This window comes from Perissodus microlepis, chromosome 10, assembly GCF_051167445.1.
Source record: "Perissodus microlepis isolate ML-2025 ecotype Zambia chromosome 10, ASM5116744v1, whole genome shotgun sequence".
NCBI classification, from domain to species: Eukaryota; Metazoa; Chordata; class Actinopteri; order Cichliformes; family Cichlidae; genus Perissodus; species Perissodus microlepis.
Genome location: NC_140470.1, coordinates 8,975,803 through 8,998,234, shown reverse-complemented (window position 1 = coordinate 8,998,234; position 22,432 = coordinate 8,975,803). Strand labels below are relative to the sequence as shown.

Below are 22,432 nucleotides of genomic sequence, written 5' to 3'. Positions count from 1 at the left end.
TGATGACAGAGAAGAATTTATTTTGTGGGTGAGGGTGGAAGAACCCACCCAAGAAAACAAAGGCTGTGAATTTTAGTTTCTACTACAGCCACACTAGCAACTAATTGGAAAAATGATTGAACTTGCATATTTGAAACAATATCATAAAATGTAAAAAGGTAAAACAAAAAATTGTCTGTTATTATTCAATTATGTTTTAGGGATTGGAAACACTGACAATGACAACAATGTTTCGCTTTTTTTTTTCATGTGCTACAATATTAATGTTAAAAAAAACTAAGGAAAGCAGAGCATCAACATGAAAACACACAGGCACACCTTTGTTTTACCATCTCCCTCACACACATGCATACAGTTTGTACAGTAGTAGGTATGGCAATTTTACAATGGAGGACACATTAACGGTCATCAAAGCTTCTCAGCAAACAGCAGCTCCTTTGCAAACATGTCGGCAAGTATTCCCTCAGGAGCGAGGTAACGATGCTCCAGAAGGAGGAGAAGCAGGAAGAAAATGGCAGAAAATAGGGGATGCAGAACTGACAGCCAGGCAGACACAAGAATGTGGTGCCTTGGAACTGTTCATCTCATTATTCCCCTTTCCAGGGAGAACCCACCACACCCCTACAACCCCCCTACACGCACCCACTCTCACTCTTTTTTCCCCCCATTTTTGCTGCATGTTATAAATTACCACATCTGCAGCCTATTAGAGAAGATACCAGAATCTTTGGTTGTGGTGGGTAAGCAGTAGGAACAACACTGCATACACAGTCAATTACACTGCTGCTGCACTAGAAACTGCTCACATCTCTGATTCCAAGTGTCTCTCAGTGCTTTTATGTAGTGTGAGTTCTGTGAAAATACTCTGCTGAGATATTCTCAGTTTCTCGTATTATTTCTCCATTAGTGTTGTCTGATTAAATGTGCTTGTTACTCCAAAAAGTGACAGCATTACACCTTATGTTACTTAAAAATGTTCCTTTGCTGAACAAAGTAGTTTTTTACACTACTTGTTGCATTACTTTTGTATTACCCAGCAACATGCACTCACTGCCAGATAATAACCTGTAAAATCTGTAAAATTTAAACTTTACAAATCAAGTATTACTGATTGTACATTAAAGAGGTAAGTATGTTGTCTTTCCACATACTTGGTACGGGTTTATGTCTTAGCAGCAGTGGCTAGTTTGCACTTTAACATCACATTCTTATCCTTTTCAATAAAACTGAAATTCCAATCACATAAGTTCATTTTTCCCACTTGTATAAATATGTTCCCCAGCACACTTTTGCCATTCCTCTACACAATCTCAAGTTGGGTGATCCCAGCACAAAGCCACAGGAGATGGGTGTGTTGATTTTTTTTTTATATGTAACTATGTTAATATATTAGTACAACAATGCATTACATGACTATTACAGTGTTCAACAAAAATGTAATGGGATCATGGTAACACTCTAATTTGAATTACATTGAAGTCAACACTGATCATCGGCCTCATTATAGCACATTTGTTTATAGTGTGCTTCAGTAATGATGTTTAAAATATAACATTTATTCAGTATTTGTTTCAAACTATATGTAATTTACTTTATAGTAAGACCAGCCCAGTTTACTGTGGCGAAAGTGATATTTATTTTCATCACCTAAATAAATAACTGCAAATGTATTTAGCCAATTCTGATTTTATGAATTTACCAAACATATGAGTTCAGAATCTTGTATCTTGGCAACAAGGACCTAAGAAAATAATTACATAATTAATATAATATTCAGAAATGGTATAAACTAGCTTAATCATCTTAAATCACTGTTTGATTGTGCAAAAACTAATTAATGTTTCCTATTTCAGATGAGCAATGATGGCTATAATACCAGAGAAGCTACGTGCCTTTGAAGCAAAAGCTAAGCATTTTACTCTAATGGCGTCCCAATTTTACTTTGTTAAGCAAAACACGAACGGCGCTGAAAGGATCTGTTTTTCTAAACTGTATCGCTTCAAAGATGGTTAATAACAAACAATAAACGCTGAGATGAATTTCCCAGCAATTTGGCTGTCTGGTATTTATTCACAACATATAAGATTTGATTGTGTTTGGCAGGAATAAAATAAAAATGCCCGCCTCTAGTAGATCGCATTAGAATTTTGATGTGCTTAATGATAGTCCAAAAAGTTGGCATTTAATTCACAAACACTAACAAACAATCATCAAACCACAATTACGCAGCCCGCCATCTGGGAGAGTGTTCATTTTTCATTTTCATGGCCTGAAGGGACTGTCAGAGTTGTGCATAGAGTTATTTCTTTATTTATTTCAACACAACAACACCCAACTTTCAGCAGCTGATACGATGAGACACAAAGTGAAAAAAAGGCAAAACGTTTGGCACCTGAGGGTGTTAGCATTAACCCTGAGCGCACATAAGACTGGTGGGTGCTGGTGACTGTGGTGTGACAGATAGAGGATGGATAATGCTAATATCTCAGCAAGTGCACACACATCACTCTTCTGTTGGTGACAGCGGGATTACTACGACACGCTGCAAGCACTTAATATTTTCACAGTGACAGTTTCACAAGCAAAATGGCACAGCAGACGCATCATAATTTATGTCCGTAAATGGTTTGTCAGAAGTTTTTACTTGATGATGGGGTTGTTGTTGTTAATTGATTCACTTATTAGATGCACTGCTACAGTTAAGCATGTTAATGCTGCTTATTGTTTCTTGTGCAAAGTTACAAATCAGCAAAGGGGTGAGCATAAAAGGCATATGACATCAGAGCAACCTGACACAACGAGCATAGGGTTTTATTGGAAATAGATAAAATCAGGTTGTATTACTGCTCTAAGGATGCAACAAAATCCAACCACCAAGAAAGTTCTTTGTTTAGAGCGTGAAAGGCGAGGGGAGGATTTATTGTCAGGGGAAATGGGACAAGCCAAACAGTATCTAACAGGCAACAATTAGAGCAGAATACATTAATTAAATGCAAAATGCTGCCTAGCATTATTTAATGGGCGGAGAAGAAATGAAGAGATGCAAGGCAAACGAGGGAGAGATGCGCTAATATATATTTTATGCCAATCATATATGGGCACACAGAAGCAAACTCTACACAAAAATCATTCAAAAATCATATCATGACTACAATACACAATATGCCACGTAAAACTGGGTTCCTACAGTGAACCTAAATTACATATGTGTGATCATATATAAAAGTAGATTCATCAGTTTTGTTTTTTCTTTCTGCTGGTTTAAACACACACACATGCATACACAGAGACACACACACATACACACAATATTCTTTTGTTCAGAGAAACTATATGGAAAGCAAGATGGTTGCAATTAATGTTGTCATTCAGTAATCACCCAGAGTGTAAAAATGTGAAGGTCAGCCTTTTCCTCTATCATGACGCTCCAACTGTTGTTTCGGTTAGCATGCATACATATACAGCCCAATTCTCATAAAATATACACACAGACACAGACTAAGGGCTAGCTTTTGCGTCATGATTATATGGCCACACACCCAGGAGCCATATGGTCTTTGTCAGAGGCTCTTGAGTACTTTACTTCCCTTCTCCTTTCACCAAGCCTTTGCAAGCCAAACAAAGTCTTTCCCTACGTCCTGACAGTCTGGTACAAACTTGGCTCTTGGAAAAGCTCAGCTGAGGGGAACAGAGCAACTAAAACTGTTTAGACAATACTTGAAGCGCACTCGCCCCCAGTCTCCAGACTGTAAACACAAACCAGCTGTCCCTGGAGTGTGATACTTATTCACTGACTGATCTAACCATAGGCCAACAGGGAGGGAATAAGGGAGCGGAACACAGGATCAGGAACAAGAGGATAGCACAGCTTCCACAGACTGTCACAGGCAATTAGAAATAAATACTGATATGTGGCTCTGTGGCTGTGAATTGAAGACCATTCGCAACGTGTTGGTGGTTGTCTATAAAACAACATCGCTTCCCGTCCATATGGAGCAAAAATGACAGCGTTCCTGTGATATACCACTCTACTGCCACTTAGAGTCTCTTACTCCATTTATCCAGAGTGACTGGAGACAGGATGTTGTCAGCGGCAGTGACAGCCATCTGAAGTAAAGAGACATCATTTAAGGGATAGGGGCAGTCAGAGGGGGACAAGCACTCTAAGAAGCCACCTCTCTGTCTTTGCTGCCTTGTGTATCTCCTGAACCTGCTCAGTTTTAGCACAAGATTTCAACCACAGAGTAAAGACATGGTCCCATCACAAGCTGCCAATCTGACAGGGTGACTGAGGTAAGCATATCTCATTGTCCACGTCAAAGAGAATAATACAGTGGACATGTCTATTAATGCAACGCATTTGTGTAATTACTACTTCATATGGCTCCCACTGACTTCCCAGCTACAACTCTCTAGAGTGTGGCCACAAGCCAACAGTGGCTCAGAAATATTTTGTGTGGCCCAGCAACCCTCCAATTCATCAGCAATTTATGTCACACTATAATAATTATCAGTGACTGAGACCAAAAGGATATTCTACTCAGTTTCAGCTTCTTTGGTATAACTGTCACAGTAGACTACACCTAGCTAATACCACCATTTGGGTCCCATTTATATTGAGCATTAAAGCAGATTTTCACATCCAGTATTATATTATAATATTATATTAGTGATATTATGCATACTTATTACATATTTACTACAGTTTTCCATAGTCTGTCTTTCTAACAAAAATAGAGTACATTACAATATTGAGTGTGTCCTATCAGTAGGTGTTAATTAATATATTAATATAAAAAGAACAAGATAAAATATTAACAATAATAGATCAAAAATAGTTTCTTGAGTTACAGCATACTGAAAAACAGGGTTATGAAATGCTCCCTAATTTCAGCTCGTAAGCTTCCTGTAAACTGTCAAGTTATGACAAGTGGTATGCTTCAATATAGACTCATGAAGTCAAAATAACAGGGTTGCAACATCTGCTGGTGAGCAGGGGACACATGGTTCTGTAGAGCACATCTGTTAATAGTATGAATAATGTATTAGTTCATATACCAATAAATTGTATATACAAACAGAGAAATCTTGTGGGACGCTCTAATTGCATGACGAGTCTCAGTTCTGTATGGATGTCTTTCCCTGTGGCTCATTACTTCATCACTGCAGTGTTGCTGCTTAACCTTCAGCCCTGCAATGAGCCTCACTTTCCTCTAGCAGATGACAATGTCCAATTTCATTAAGAATAACATTTATTTCTCTCTCTTACTGAACCTAAAACTGTTATACTACACAATAACCTTTGGAGTACACAAGCTGTGACTTTGCCTTCACCACAATAAAGCTCTCCATGATTGAATCAACTGGCTGAGGTCAACAGGACATATGCTCATTTCCCAGGGTCCTCTAGGGTCCGCTAGGGTCCCTGCGGGCACGAAAAAATATGCTGAGTGTCTTCAGTGACATTTATTGGATACGAACTAAGTTAGATTTTTTCCCTTTTTTTTTCTAATTTCATCTCTTTTAGAGAGGATTCCACTACACAGTGCGTGCACGAGAGTGTGTATGCCTGTGCTCATGCATGTGCGGATGTTGTGCATGCTTACAAAGTATTTCAACCCTGTGGTCATGCTTCAGGCACCAGCACATAGTACATCTGTCACTGTCTCTACAACTTCACCTCAATTTTCTGCAAACAAGTTCCACTTCTGTGCCTTGAAGGACAGATACTTCTTCCTCCGTGTCTTCTGTTCCAGTCTGTCTCTGTCACTCCTTTCCTGCTCTTATCACTTTACATCTGTCAGCCTCCAACAGCCTTTTGTCAGCCATCTCAAAGCTTTTCATCATCTTCCCCCGATGTTAGTTAAATTGTAACAGCAGCAGAAATGGTTTTAATACAGTAAATTCACTTGGAATTGAGTTGAGGTTTTAGTAAGTTATAATTTCCCACTGTAGCGCTCACATTTTCTTTGTCGCTAAGAGATGAAAAAAAGCTAAATCTCTCTGTGGGATTCTTGTCCGTGTACTCCAGCAATCTCCAATCACAGTACAAAAACATATTCAAAAAACATATATTATATAAAGTGGCTGCATAACAATGACAGCCATCTTAATTGACTATGACCTCTTTAATGATTTTGGGGGACATTAGTAAAAAAGAATATTATATTATATGTTATAGCAAATAACTATTGTCATGTGTTCATAAAGAAAAACCTCATTTGACCTGAGTTAATTTTTGATGCAAAGTGCATGCCATCATGTGATTGCCATCAAGTCCTCCCAGGTGTGGGACATATATATGGCAACCTGTAAATGCTTAAATAAATATGCTGCAATCTCATTCGCATATTGTGTTGTATGCATGAATCCATGCTGTACTGATGCCCTTCACCACCTGCTTCATTCTTCCAGCTAATGTGTTTATTCTCAATAGGTTTTCTTTTATTATATCATTTTTTTTTCTTTTTAACCAGCACAGTTTGTGTCTCACTACACAGACTGCAGATAGCAAACACAATGCAGAGTGGTGTGAACGTTTACTGTATCTAACTATAATTTTGTGTGTGCACTTGCTCTGTTAGCAGGGTAAGGACATTTCTGCACATGCTAGTGAATGAACCCCATTGTCTTTTTTTTTTTTTTAATGAAAGACCTTGTTTATTTAAACTATACAATGTTAAACCACTTCCTGCACATATTACAGCATCCAGGCAGTAAAGGTGCCTGTCACCTGACCTACCACCCACAGAAAACATTTAGCCCCCTGATAAACAAAGAAAAATGATAAAGGATGCCCTCAGTGGCCGAGCAGATAAAAGCCTTTATCAAGCAAGACTGAGAAAACATTTTTCTTACAAATTACGACAAGTGACCATCGTAGTTGCTGAGCACTTACACGGTGTTGCTGGCTTCAAATTCAAACATTTGATGTTGAAACTGTGCATATAGTATTTTAATTAAATATAGCATTGAAAAAAATTTCCAATCACTGTATTTCATTTTTAACTGCATCTCGCAGAGCACCGCAACTTTTTAGAAACAGCTGAATTTTAAAGAGAAACTGTAACACATCCACTGCCACTTTTTTGAAAGCATCTCCTTCAAACAAAGCAACCCTACACCATTACTATTACCCTAAAGAGGCTGAACAAATTACTTCACACACTTTTGACAGAGTAAGGTCAGTCCCCTTTTTAACACTCCCCAGCTCCTCACCTCTCTCTTCTAAACACCTTAACTCAGCAGCATTTGCCAGAGGGCATTTTGTTTTACCATGTAGCCCCAGGGTGACCCATGAATCCGTGTGACCTCTGAAGGATAAAGCCGGGAGACATAATTCATCCAGGCAGCTTCAACAAGTCCTCTCTGTGTTCCCCCTCGACCTTAAAACCTGGCAGTAAATTTAGTGAACTACAAGTAATAAACTCTCTCCCTGGAGGGCTGAGCTTCTCAAGGTAGGAGCGCTGATCTAGCACTACCATGATAGCATTTGACCAACTCTTTCATTATAATTCAAAAGGTGAACCAGATACTGGAGGGGTATTATTATTCGAAAACCTTGATGTCTGCCCATGAGATTGAGTCTGGGTAGCGCACTGCAAAGCTGACGCAGCTGAGCAGAACTGGGGATTGACAGTAAAAGATGGGGAGCTCTGAAGTGTGTGAGAGCACGGTCGTGGTTATTAACCCTTGTCACCAGCACTTTCAGGCCATTATTTACTCCTGTTTCATTCCCACTAATCCTGGTATTTCTTACAAAAAATGCCTAAAAGACTGTCAGTGTATGTGCACACCCTGTTCTGACGCTCGCAAGTCCTGACCTTTTGCTCTTTGGCCTCTTCTACTTCAGATGGTCCATTCCAACAGTCAAGATAACACATAAACACACACGTATGATTGGTTGCATGCAAGCAGATGGATTCCTGCCTGTGACATAGTGCAGTAAAGGGACTGTTTAACTGGCAATTCCCTATGCTGGCTGTTTTCAGAGCCATGATTCAGCAAGTTGAGGTTGTCACCTGTTGGGAACACACAGCTGACACCTGTCTGAATTTCCTTTATGGTCTCTCAACAACAAGCTAGTTAGGAATGAAAGTTACAAAATAAAAAGAAGATTGGAACTGCATGATGCTTTTCATGTATAATCACATACATGAAAGTGGTTAAGTTGGAAGGTGTCAAAAAAAAAAAAAAACTTAAATAAACACTAATTTTAGTACAAATAATTGAATAACTTTAATCATGTAGATTATTGTAAGGTTATATGGAGGAAATAGTGAGCAAATGAGAAGAAGCTACTTGCTTTCTTTTAAAGTAGATATTAAATTTTCTGCTATCACCGTCTTTGGAAAATTTAATTAAAATGTTTATAAAAGCTTAGGTGATTAAAATCTGGCCGTGTGGGTAATGGACCTGGGTATTAGATGGAACTTTTGAATTCTTGATCAAACACTTACAGATATGAGACATACTTTGGTTTTGTTTGACTGCTTCCACTGATCCTGTTTGTAAGATGCAGTGTCTGATATATAAAACCCTCCTGGTGTTTTGCATCTTTTTTCTTTAATGGCATTGCCAAGACACCAACAACAAAAAAAAAACTCAACAAAAAAAAAACACACACAAATTAAAAGGAACTTACTGGCTACTTCCAGAGAAGCATTGTGACTGATCGCCTGGCCCAGATAGTTTCGGGCCACACACACGTAGCTGCCATCATCTGGCTTGCTCCGTCGTCCATGGACAATACGCAGGAAGAAGAGGGACCCACTGGGAAGCAGCATACGGTGGGAACGGGGATTTTCCCGATCCGTCTCAACACGCTCCCCATCTTTGTACCATTCCACTGTAGGCGGCGGACGGCCCTCTGCCTTACAGTTGAGAGTGGCTGGCTCCCCTTTGGACACAATGAGGTCAGAAGGGTGTTCCACAATGCGGGGAGGGAAGTCTTCCTGGCGAAGACGAGACCCTAGAGAGGAAGAATGGCACAAGATTTCAGGCATAGCATTTATTAGAAATTAAGCTACATGTAGATACATGTTAGCCGAACACAAAAACACCCCAACAACGAGCCACAGTGAAATATAACAGATAATCCTTCCACTCAATAAAGAGTGGTGGTAATCAAAACAGCAGCAGTTCTAAAGGAATTAGACATGGCACATTATTATTGATGTGTAAGTGCCTTCATTAAGCAATAATCCAGTCTGACAGTGTAATTACCACACAAACACATCCCCTCTCATACTACACATCCCTCCCCATAATATGTTTTGTTCTTGTTTAGTAGTTTGGAACCCCACGAGGCAGTGTAAATTAAAAAGAAAAGAAAAAGATGATGACACGCAAAATCCTCAGGAAGTAATATCTTTGAAAGCATGTCTAGCCTTCAAATGTGTATTTATAAGACGTAAGTATTCACAGCTTTTAGAAAATCTTTTAAGCTGAACTATAATAGGATTACGGCATTATCTGTGGTCCCACTGAACACTGGGATGTATTTTTTGCGTTTATTGTGCTAGTTTAAATATTTAGCCTATTTAACTGTAGTAAGACTGCACTTCAGTTAAAACTGAAACGAGTGGCAGAAAGATCTCCAATAAGTATACTTTATAAATGACCCAGGGAATTTATAGTTTCCAAAATATTTTCGTTTAACCTCTATGGAGCTTCTGTGGTATTTTTTGCAGCTGCCTATTCTGAATGCCTGTCCTCAGGATAAACCATCACTTTCTCCCCAACCTATTCAGTTGCATATATATTTTTACACACATTTATTTATGATACGTGTTTACAGCTGAAGCCAATTTCGCCATCGCCTCAGAAATTGTTAAACAAAACAAGATGAAATGAGAAATCTGCAGCCACACCTACACAAAACGCCCACAAAATCACCTCTAATCCATGAAATACTGTGGAGATGTCAGTCATACTGGTCTTTAAAAGAAACCATGCAAGAATGAATCCCAGTGAAGCAGAGGACAAAGAAAAACCTCCCTAATGAGAGAGCCAGGTACACAACTCCAATGCCTCTGTACATCTTACATTCTATTCATCTCTTTCCAACCCCCATCACACTGAAGCACACACACTAGCACACTACCAACAGCTCTGCAAACAGACCATTACTCATTTTCTGTCCTCCATCCCTCCTGTATTTTCTGAATCTTGGGTGGATTCTGCAAGACGGCCACAGGTGTTATTGTTTTCCAGAATTAGTTTAGATTACCTGTAACCCTAACACAAAATGCACAACTAGGTGTGTGCAAAGGCGGTAGCATCGCACAATAGAAGAGGGAGGACATAAATGGCCATTTTGCAACTGCTGTTTACCCGTTCTGTGACTGTGGAAACACTTCTGTTCTTTCCTGCTGTTTCTAACAGTACTTTATACAGCCTTCAGTCGGTCTTGCATTAATGTACCAATGGCCCTGTAAAGCTGATAATCACACTGTGCCAGAGAGTGATGAGCTCCTACACTCCCGCTGCAACCAATAAATCCCACACAGACAAGTGTTTACTCAGATAGATAACACCTTGTGAAATGGGTGAGAATGTGATCTACTGGGTAGTGTGGTGCAGTTCTGGTGTTTGTATAAAACTGAATTTTCTCAGGAAGAAAAGAAAATAGTACATAGAATAGAACCCCCTACCACACAGTACACAAACTGATAAGAACAAAAAGGTGAGGATTGTGCAGGTTTATCATTAAAACTGAAAGATATGCTGGAATTTGTATGTTTTGCATCCACAATACTCCATAATTCATGGACAGTAGCCGATTGACTAAATGGATGAAGACAGCTGAGATAAGTCCTCCCACTCCATGAATTTTACATTTTTTTTATTACCTTTCACCAAATTATTTCCTCTGTCTACTGGTCATTTTTTTTCTGTCAAATGATTGATCAAACTGATAGGCTATGTGTTAATGAATGCAAAATTTGGCAAAAGTTGATTTCTACATAAAACAGATAACTACACATGTAAAGGAAAAAATTATCCTCAGAATCAAGCAGGAGCTCCACAGCAGTTTCTTATTTAACAAGAACACCTTGGCATGGCGGAAAAGTAGCCTGAAGGCATGTAGCAATGATACAAATCTGTTTAAACAGATGCCTGAAAATGAATGCGCTGAATTTTTAAGCATGGAGCATGATTTTGGCCATCTGAGTGGGCTTTTACTGCAAGCTGGCAATCACATGGAGAGATACAGAGGGAGACACTGCTCAAAATGCAGTCTTAAAACTATTGCTTCTGTGTCTGAAAATGATGTATCACTTTCAGTATCTTTTTAAAAAGCTCCTGCTGTCCTAAACAGATCAGTGCACGCAACAAAGAGCTAAAGTCCAGTTATCTCTTGGAAAAGGTATAACAGACAGCCAATAGCTAAGTCACACTAGAATGACAATAGTACAGCAACCCTCTTTGCAACTAGGAAATATTGGTGGTTTTTCAGTGATTGCACTCAGTGACAAATTATAAGTAGCTGCAGTGGTCAAATCACTTTCAATTGCAAGGTGACTGCACAGGTCATCTGGTGGGAGGCAACTCATCTCCAGAAAGTTGTTTTTGGACTCAGACTAACTGCGATCAGATTGTCAAATGTTTACAAATAACAGCCGTCTAATTTTTAAATGCACACAGATGCAGACAAGATGTTGCAATCAACTTGAGTCAGTCTGAACTTATGAGTAAAACTTGTCTGTGACATGTCTCTTTGCAGTATGGGGCTCAACCTGTTGTCAACTGGTTGTATTCTGGTTACCTACTGTCATTTTGCAGTTAAATCGCCATCCTGCAGCACCAAAGTCACTTTGAAGATGGCACTAATTGCAAGTGGCCTAGTCTAACAACTATTTCAGAGACAAGGAGATTGCAGGTTCACTGTATACAATTGCAGTAACTCACTAATGTGCTGTGGTCTTTGACTACTGTTTTCCCTAGTACGACTGTAGCACAAACTGGCAGCCTTGAAACACTGACTGTAGACTGACTGAGTCTAAATGATCAGAGGGCTTTCTCAAGGTTCACAGTACAGTCACATGCAATCAATAGTGATCAAATTAGAATCAACTGGAAAATTTTCCCCACCAAGGGACCATTTGGAACCACTGTATAAGTTGCAAAACCCATTTAACTATCCTATTTTTTCTTTTGCAGCTGGGATTTCTGCCTACAAAATGATGGTTACAATGTTGAAGCAATGCTAGTTAGTCTCCAACACTTGTGGTGTTTTGAGCAGTTGCTTGGTAATGATATATATGATACTACGTTTATATGTTGGCCATGACAATGTTAATATTGCATTGTTTATCGGTGGTAAAACATTTGTTGTTAATGTGAATTTCTGTTTCTTGTAACCTTTGTGTGTGTGTGAAGATGGCCATTTTCACTTGTACTATCCCAAATAAACTGCATTTAATTGCCAGCTTGACCCCATTCAATCACAAACCCTCCATCTTATATATGAAGGAATATTAGGGCAACATTAAGAAAACAAAAACCTTTTTGAGAATAAAGTCAGAATTTCCAGATTAAAGTTGACATTTCGCAGTAAGAGTGCTTTGTTTTTTTTTTAACGTGGTCCTAATAATCTGTCATATTTACACCTTTCCCACTAGGAAATATGTAAATGCTACGCCTTAACATTGAGAATGGTAAGCTGTAGCACTTACACCTTACCATTCTGAGCATCTTAGATGAGCATGTACATGTTAACATCTTAAGGTTTATTTATGAATTTTTACATACTGCGCCAAATCGCAAGAGTCCCCTCGAGGGGCTTTATATTGTAAGGTAGAGGACCAACAATAATACAATATAATAATTTAAAGCAGTGGTTGATGGAAGTAAGAAATGGATCTGATGTACTTGATTAAATGTAGGTGAATCAGTAAGCTTCTGAGGATTCATCCTCTGGACACCATTAACATTTGCACTTAAGATGTGCACTGAAATTGCTAGAGCTCCGAGGGGGGGGGAGTAAATTGGGTAAGTAACTCTCCAGTAGCACAGCCTGTGAAGGTAGTAGCACAGAGCAGCATCTCTAATGCATCATTCTGATCCCACAATTGAAGCTGGAAACAATGCTGCTTTAATAAAGAAGATGCTTAAAAAGCTCTGAATCATAGAGAAAAAAGATGTTTAGCAATCTTAACCACTACAAAAAAAAGCAAAACACATTCTGCAGCTTTTCAAACCAAATATTTAAAAACAGAAAAGGCAATCCCACCAATACTGCTGTCACCAATACTGCTGTGGGCAAAAACTGTAAATATTTAATCTGAGTGCAATTTTACACACTGTCTAGACATTTAAACCAGTATCAGAACAATACAAACAAGGCAGCCAGTGTGGCCTTCGGTCCCTGCTCACAACACACATGCTGTTTTCCTTGTTCTTAATTGTGTTGGGCTGATGCCTAGGGGTCCACAGAAGTCCCTGAGCTCCTTGGCATTACTGAAAGGCAATATCAGCCTGCCACAAGTGGCCCCCAAAAAGACCAGGCTTTATCTGCAAAGGGCCAGCAGCCAGCAGACAATCAGTATGCAAAAACATGCACAAAGGTGCACAATGGAGTGCACACGCACACAACAAAGGTCATTTGTAGCACCTATGAACCTAAAAATAGTTTTTTCCCTTCTTTTTTTAAGTTCCTGAGGCAGTGCTGTTGTCTTGTACGGATGTCTGTGTAGTTTTGTTTCAGACAGTGAAGAAAAGAGGTGAATAGTGCATCTCTCTGGAGAATTAAATGCAGTAGAAAGTCAAACTATATTTGGATAACAAGGCTGGTATTTTGTATGCCATTCAAATTCTGAATATGTAAGGGAGAAAAGAATGCAAGGGGGGATATATAATAGGAGGAAAAAAGATGTAATAATAGGGGAAGAGGGGCCTTTAAAATAACAAATCATAAGCACCGAGATTGTAATAACACAATGGGAATGTAATTTAGCACAATGTTGGTGGTCTTAGGTAGCCCACCCCAGTGTCATCTACTGTAGTATAATGTATGGATTTATGGCGCATAAAAGGGGTGTATGACAGTTTGGAAACAAGTCAAAGAAACATATCAAATAGCAGAACCAAATGAGCACACATGCTAACACACATTTCTGGACCCTCACTTGTAGTCTTGGGTTACAGTTTTCACCTCTGGTTCACATTCAGTCTCAAAATCTTGTTCTTCAGTCTTAAGATGCGCTTCTTAGACAATGTGCATAATTGTCTCTTTGTGGTTTGTCCAAACAAGCAAGTACTAGAAAAGCACCAAGTGTAGGATGCTGGAGACTTAGCGGCTTCCTCCTACCTTGTTGCTGGCAGCTGTATGACACGATCATACAGCTGCCAGCAGCAGAAAGAGTAACGCTGACGCCAAGACTACCAGAGTCTCTTGTGGTGGTAAATCTCTACCTCCAGTACAATGGAATTACCTGTGCTTGAATGGCAATGACATTTGGGAAAAGCAGGACTCAGAGACAGCTAATAAAGGCAGGCAGATTTTTTTTGTGAGGCTTAAGAGTGTGCAATAAGTGGAACAGCTACATCTTGTTAAGGCAGTCCCTTTGTTTCAGTGTGGAAAAAGTCATTTAGCTTTCTTTTTTCGTGAGCCTTGGGCTAGATCGTGGATCAAAGTCCACACATTTAATGGAGAGGCAGAGATTTCCAGAAGCTTCTAAATTCGGTACTTGCGCATCAAATGACAGCGCATGTTTGAACAGACAGCTTCTCAGGGCAGATTTTAAGGAAAGGGATTGAAACAAGACAGATTTAAAGGCTAAAAGAGCATCTGAGAGACCGCCATGACAAGTCACGCTGATAACCGAATGACCACCATAGTATCAACGAGCACTGCTGGAGCACAATAAAACTAACTGAACTTGGTAAAACGCCTGAAGGTGTTTTGAGTTTTAGGTAGCAGCCAAAGGAGAAAAGGTGATATTTTTAAATTGAGAAGCCATCAAGTGCCACATGAAAGTTGTTACTTCCACCTTTGGCCAGACATCTACATACACCTCAGTTTAAAAAAAAAAAAAAATAGTGGCTTCAGTATGAAATGACTTCTGCCTGGATAAGAAATGAGAGCTTCACAGACTTAACTAAGAGCACCAAGGTATTAGTGTGACAAGATGATAGTATGCAAGTGTTTGCTCTGCATCACTGCACCACCTTGGGTATTTTAACCGCATCTTATTATACTAAAATGTCAGCATAACACCTAACAAATCCACTTCTCTAAGGCCATGATCTCACTAATGTGGATTCAGCTTTATATCAAAAGGGACTGCAAGAGAGACCAGAGGCTTGTTTCACATAACTGTGTAATACTAAAGGTTACATGGACACAAAAGGTAAAATCCTGCACGGTGTAATAGTGATTTTAAAAGCAGCCCACACGGTCACTAACTATTAATTTTCTCCAATCTTGAATCATAATTATCACAAAAGGGGAGCTCGTAAATGTCGCATCTGCCCCCGTTACTTTAACAATTGATCAGTGTGAATGTCAAATGAGGAATATTCATATTATTTAACTTGTCATTTATAAAACTTGAAAGAAAGGGAAATATGATTAAACTACCAATCAAAGATGAGGCCTTGTGCTAAGGCTTTTAGGAAGGTTGATGTGCTACTGTTTAATGGCTCCGAGTTCTCACAAGAATACTGGCTTTAATAAGGCCACAGTAGTACATCATAGAGGGAAAAGTCTCATAAACAGATTAGGTTTTATTTTTCTACAATAACGACATGTTTTTCGGGGAAATATACAAGTGTGTTTTCTTGACGAACGTCAGAAGAGAAGATTCACCTCTTATGTCTGTTCATTAAAAAGCTACAGCCTGGAGGTAAAGTGATCTGAGCTTCTACTATAGCATATAACCCCCCATCAAACCACAACTCATTTTTACAGTTTTTACATTTTTTTTCACAGTTTCCTGTTTCCAGTCTTTATGCTGAGGTAAGCTAACCATGTCGTGCTAGTGGCTTCATATTAAAGATGTGAGAGTTGCAACCATATTCTCAGCTCACTCTTGGTAGGAAATGCACTTCCCAAGCTGTCAAGCAATCAGGCTACGCATCTGTGGTAGAGACATATAACAAAGATTCACACATACTAATTTGTTAAGTAAAACAGAAAGACGCAATGAATGCCAGACATTCCTTCTCAGGCTGTATAAACTACAATTAAGTGGAGCAGTTCAACACTGTCATTCACACAAGAATGCAGGAAAAGGAATGTGAGTGTGTTTTTGTGCCTGTGTGCGGCCAGGACAAGGTGTCTACAACCGCACTTTGTCTCATATTTTGCTGAAACATTAGATTTTGAATTGCATTTGTACATATGGTTATAATTACTGGGTACTTATGATCAACTTTGGTTGCAATGCTGTAAATTAGGGTTTCTTTCTTCTCTTCCTACAACACAATGCGCAGTGTGGCAGTCTCCAGGGAGGACAGTCAAGGTCAAGGACAAGATAACACCTCCCAACTGCAGCACCCAGATGTTCGGGGCAAGATATGAGCAGAGTGGAAATAGGCTTACCACAGGCCTAAAATTAGATTTAATGAAAATCTGGACTAAAGGCGTTTTCATTTTTCATTTATTTTTAAAATTATTCTGAGATTAATATTTAATGATTACATTCACAATTAAATGAATACCAAATTCCAACCAACCACCATTCCTTGCCTGTCCAATTAATCATTTGCATTCAATGAGATTATGAAAGTGCTTTGCCAAAGTCAACCATAGGGGAACCTCCATGAAAAATATTTATAAGAACATTGTTAATGAAAAACTTCAAGCACTTTCCCCAAGCTTCACATGTGTGGTTTAAATAAGCTGACAAAGGTAAAGAGCTTAAGGCTAAAGATATCTAGAGCTCAACCAGCAGCCTCAGTATGAATGATTGTATAAGCAGTGAAAAAACCAAAGCAGGTACAAGAAAATTCTCGAGACAAGTCACAAAAGAGAAAAGGGTGATGTAAGCAGCTGACATTTCTTTTGTTAAACATATAAATCTGTAAACAATCTGTTGCACCTCCTTTTGTTTGGTAAGATAAAATATGTCAGATAAAGGTGGGAGTACGGCAACTCATTTTGAGTTATTTATTCACACTGACATCATGTCGCTATCGCCAGGCGCCGTTTCTGCAGGTCGTGCACCTCTCGATTTTTGTAACCCGGCCTTGTTGTGCTGCCGCCACCACAGCTGGGTTGAAGACACAAGTGTACAATCATCTTGCTTTTTACTGCCGTTTTAATGACACATCAGTACAGAAGCTCCCCGATTCACCGGTTACACAGAGGGAGATGTTGCAACAGTTTGAAAAGAAAACTCTGCAATCCCTTTGCTTTTGACTTTTCCTCCTATATCAGCACTAATGTTGGGTTTAATCTGAGTTGCAACACCTATCATTCAGGAAAATACTGCAGCAACTACCTGCACCATAACGTTGGGCATAAATGGATGTATGATGATGTTAATGGCGGGGCACAAAGCGAGCAATGCGGCAGGTATGCTGGTGCCTATGAGGGAAAAAATCTATCCAAACCTACCTGGCTCTGTGTGAAAAAGTAATTGAAGACACAATTAAACCTAATCACTAGTTGTGCCACACTTGGCAGCAAGAACTGTAATCAAGTTTTTGCAATAACTGGCATTGAGTCTTTCAAATCATTGCAGAGAATTTTGGCCCACTTTTCTTTGCAGAATCCAGCCACATTGGAGGGTTTGAACATAAATGGCATGTTTAAGGTCACAAGAAAGCACCTCAATTGGATTTAAGTACAGACAATGACTTTTAACCCTTTCCAGACTGATCCTTGTCAATGACTTTTTTTCTCAGCTGTTTCTTTAGATCGTGGCACGAAATGTTGCTTTTTGAGATCTTTCAGCCTACTTCACTTTGTCAGACAGGTTGTATTTAAGTGATTCAGCAGGTCTGGAAGTAATCAGGCCTGGGTGTGGCTAGTAACACTGAGCCTTTAAAAAATGTGGTGAATTACAATTGATTTTAGTTTAAAAAAAAAAAAAAAAGCTAAGAAATCAGAAAGGGGGCAAATATTTTCTCACTGCACTATATACAAAATGTGTTCTGTTTTTCTTTGAGCCAGAAATGACCAGGTTTGGACAAGAAGGTGGAGTACTAATTAATGAGCAGACACGAGCTAGCTTGATTCTTTCAGGCACATCCCTTCAGCTATTATGAACAGCTATTATAAAGGGGAATATTAAATCAAAGACAGGCTGTACCAGCTGTAAATGTGTCTGTTTCTGCTGTAAATGTGATCTTAAATTAAAATCTGTTAGCAGCGGCTTGCAGTCTGACATGGACATTTGAGAAGCTGCAGTTTTTGACACTTGTGTGTTTATAGGCTTAATTTTTGAGCCCTGGAGGTTGCTGTTTGGTTAAACCATACCCATCTTCTAAATTTTAAAGCTTCTGTGCTGTTTCTGGACTGCATCTTGAAGATTCTACCAAACGTAAAGCATCTATTCATAGACTGACAGACATCCTCTCCAAACAGCTGCAAAAGTGCTTTAAGCCTCTGTTGTACTAGTTTCTACTATAGTAGAGTGGGCAGTACCACATTTTGTCACACTTATACACATACAGACTCACATAGTGAAAACAAAACCCAGACAGGCTCTTATGGCTGGTAAATAAAAGAGAGAGGAAAAAAAAACACTTTGGGTTGCCATCTGTTAAATGCTCACTGGGAAGGTAACACACAATAAAGTCCCCTGGGCATACTCGAACCAGAACATTGCTGGTACATGATAATCATCTGAGCCAAGTAGGTCACCAGGACACATTAACTGCAGGATAAATCCATCAACCTGTCTATAACTCACATAAGGGGGCAAACATATTGCACGTGTCTTATGTCCCTGCAGAGAGAAAGAATCAGATAACTTTTTCCCCCCTTTGTATTAGTCCATTCATTCATTGCCGTTCAGCTTATGCTAATGCTGTTTAAAAGTAAAGTCTGCTGTGTGAAATATTGTCAATAGATTCTACATGTTTGGCTTTTTATGTGCTGACCATATTGTTTATTCCTGCACCATAAGCTAAGGTGAGATGATTTCAGTCGTTTATCTCCGGTACACTACTGCCTGGAAAGGCCAGTAGCCCATCTGAGAGGCTTATTCTCACTCCATTAAATGTTCACTGGAAAGTAAAGTGGCTGTACAGGCCATTGATTATCACTCAAGCAGAGCCCGAGAGCAAAACCTCCCATGAATAGAGAGACAGTGAATTGGCAAAAAGGTCATTTGTTATGATTACAGGAAAAACACACACACACACACACACACACACACACACACACACACATTTGTATATCTGTAATGAATTATTACACATTTAGATTTTTTTTTTTAATGAAATGCATTATTTAAAGTTTTAATGTGTGTCTTATCATTTCACTAGCTGAAGCTACAGTGTAGTCTACAGTCTTAGTATAATCAGTTAAACTGAGTACATCAGACCACCTGTAGTCTATGTTTTTTCCTTCCCTGTGCCCTTAGAGACTTGAAACTTAAAAAATAAATGTTTTATTTAAATAAAACATTTTCTCCTAAACTAAATAAATCAATACTTTAATGTCCCATTAGGCTCATGCTGCGCTATTGCATGTCACATGTGCATGACCTACATTTATTTTTGGTCCTAATTGTGCCCCTGGTAGTGACAGCCCAGATGTGAACTGTCACACTGTGAGGGGAGCCAGACTTTGCCCAAAGCACTAAATTCAACTACAAAACTGAAGCACTATAATAGAAGTCTTTCTCATTGGCAAAATCCCATTTCATGCACAAACACATACTGTACGCACGCTATTTATGCCATGTCATAATATTAATGGACACACATACAATTAAACCCCCAAATAAGTTTGCAATTTCCTCCAAACCCTTCTTTCTTAAAGTCTCAAATTCTGTCTCTATAATGAAGACGTAGAACACGATGCCACAGTCATGGATTGTACAGATAGTTACAGCAAACATAAGATCTTATTAAGATCTTATGTTTCACCCAATCTACTTATTCATAAACGTGACAATTTGCAGTGTTTTGAAAGGAGCATTGCAAAAAAAAATTGGCATTTAAAGGAAGATACAAACAATCAATTGTTACACAGTGAAAATGCAATGAAAAATAACCATAATGAGTTATAACCATAAAAGATTCTAATGTAATCACATTACAGACTTGTATAGGTTTAAACAATTGATTTAACAGGTTAAAGATTTAAACAAGTAGTTAGATAATAGGTAAGCTAGTTTTATAGCTCAATCAATTTCACCTGCTGTGCAATAAGCCCCAAATATAGACATATACCTGATATACAGTATACATTTCATTGCCATAATAATAAGAGAAATAACAAAAGTAATAAAAAATAATGTCTTGGATTTTTTTTCAGGTGTTTTGGGGCATTTCTGTACATTTTAAATAGTAACATTTGGTGTGAAGTTAAAAAAATCCATAAAAAATAGCCATAAAAAATAATACAGAAATGTCCTTCATGCTATATTGTTCTGTATTTTTTGGATTTCTCTTTTTTAGTGCTGCTGTTAGAATTGCAGATAGATTACACTGACACATATTCTACATTTTAGACAATATTTATGTTTTTATTCTTGCCAAGAATTATATTAAGATCAATTCTGTTCTCACCTGTGTCTGCTACAGGCAGATTATTAGTATAACTTAAATACTGAAAGGGGAATCTTTGACTAAAGACAGGGAAATCCATCCACAAGCATCTCTGACGTTTACCAATTAACACATTAAGATTGTTAATAGTCTTCTTAATCTTAATCACTGGAAAGAAACTAAATGAGCCCATTTCTTGAAATGGGCTCATTTCCTGCACATTAAGACATTAAAATGGGTTGCGCTCTCAGTTTGCAAAGCACATTGCACTTTCTTATGACACTAACAGCCTGTTATCTTAGCTGGCTGACACCTGTTGGACTTATTCGTGCTACTTGTGGAACAAAGAAAAGGGAAATAAATATCTTCTGATTGCTTAACTCATCAGACCTTCAGGGAATCTGGTTTTTCAGACGTCCTTTGGTTCCTTGTAATGAGGAAACTCTCTGAAAGCTGGTTTTAACAAGTACTGAATAAATGAAGCGTGGCATGTTACTTTTTACCCACAAATCAGCAGGTTCACCTGGAAATGCTTATACAGCAGTGTATATGACATTTAAATGTAATTTTGTCTTTTCTCAAAACAGTTTCAAATCTTAGGTCTGAACATTTTAAAAACAGCAACTGGTGTTTCACACATTGGCAGCGTCCATGCCGAGGAACCACATGTAAGTCTTATCAAAACACAGCTGCCGCTTCTGCTGCTGCTGCTGGTGCTATATTACCACCATAAAAACACATTCCTCATTTGAAATATTAGGCCTTAGTGGACTTGCGATGCAAAATGCAGTTTTAATCCAATTGAAATGGGGTTTTTTTTATCTTTCTTTAAAAAATGTAGTATTTCCCACCATTTGTAAAACTGCTTAAAATAAATCATATAATAACAAATGGTGGCAATGCTATTTATTCAAACTGATTATGGGAGTTTGACTTCCCAATGTCACACATAAAGCATGAAGCAGTAATGCAGTAACATACAAGTGGCAAGAAAGCACAGCAGTGAGAGAATGAGAGCTGGCTTCTGGAAGTCTATAATATCCTGACCACTATTTCTTTATTTTTAACAATCCTGTCAGTCACTTCCACTCCACAGATATCATTCTTTTCACTCTATATCTGCTATTTGAAAGACTAAAGCGTTGATAAGTTCAGGTTTTTGTTTTGTTGTTGTTGTTTTTTTACTTCTGTAAAGGATAAAAGCTTACCATAGGAGAGGCCAATAGATTTTTTTCAGGGTGATTACTCATGTGGCAGCAATTTGAGAATTTATCTGTGTGAACAGCTTTTTATTTGGCTCCATTTGCAATGGTGCCGTAGATCGCACGTGTTGGCACAGGCTCTTAGGTTGATTGTTGACGCATAAGCCCAGCTTTTGGGTTTGCTTTTGGATTCTTTGACGGGTAATGATCCAATAACCTCTTTATGCTTTTGCGGTTATCAACAAAAGGTGTTTCTGGGGTGAAATGCTTCTTTGTGTGTTGTACAAACTTGTGTTAAGAGTTAACACGTTGTTTTCAGTTTCAGAAATAATGATGTAATGAGCTGCTTACAAAAGATTGTATTGACACAATGTAAACGCAGTTGATTTGTGGAAAATAAAACCAAATCTGGCTACAGTTCTCATTTGATCAAGTTCACAACAAAGTAGCTGTTTGAAGTCAGCAAAACACCGCAGGTATTTTTTTTTTTGTGGATTGGAATTAAATATGGTGTAAATCTGCTCTTTTAGCTCTCATTGCATTGGAAAATCAAAGTC

At 38.6% G+C, this 22,432-nt stretch overlaps 1 protein-coding gene across 3 annotated transcripts in view; it reads right to left on the bottom strand.

The window, feature by feature from the left end:
• The window catches only part of LOC146378767 (roundabout homolog 1-like), a 92,796-nt gene that overhangs the window by 48,897 nt on the left and 21,467 nt on the right, over nt 1-22,432 (bottom strand). For all 3 annotated transcript variants that reach the window (XM_084941804.1, XM_084941805.1, XM_084941806.1), the window contains one exon: nt 8,645-8,971. In XM_084941804.1, coding sequence (XP_084797930.1) covers nt 8,645-8,971 — 327 coding nt within the window. The remainder of the gene's footprint in view (nt 1-8,644; nt 8,972-22,432) is intronic.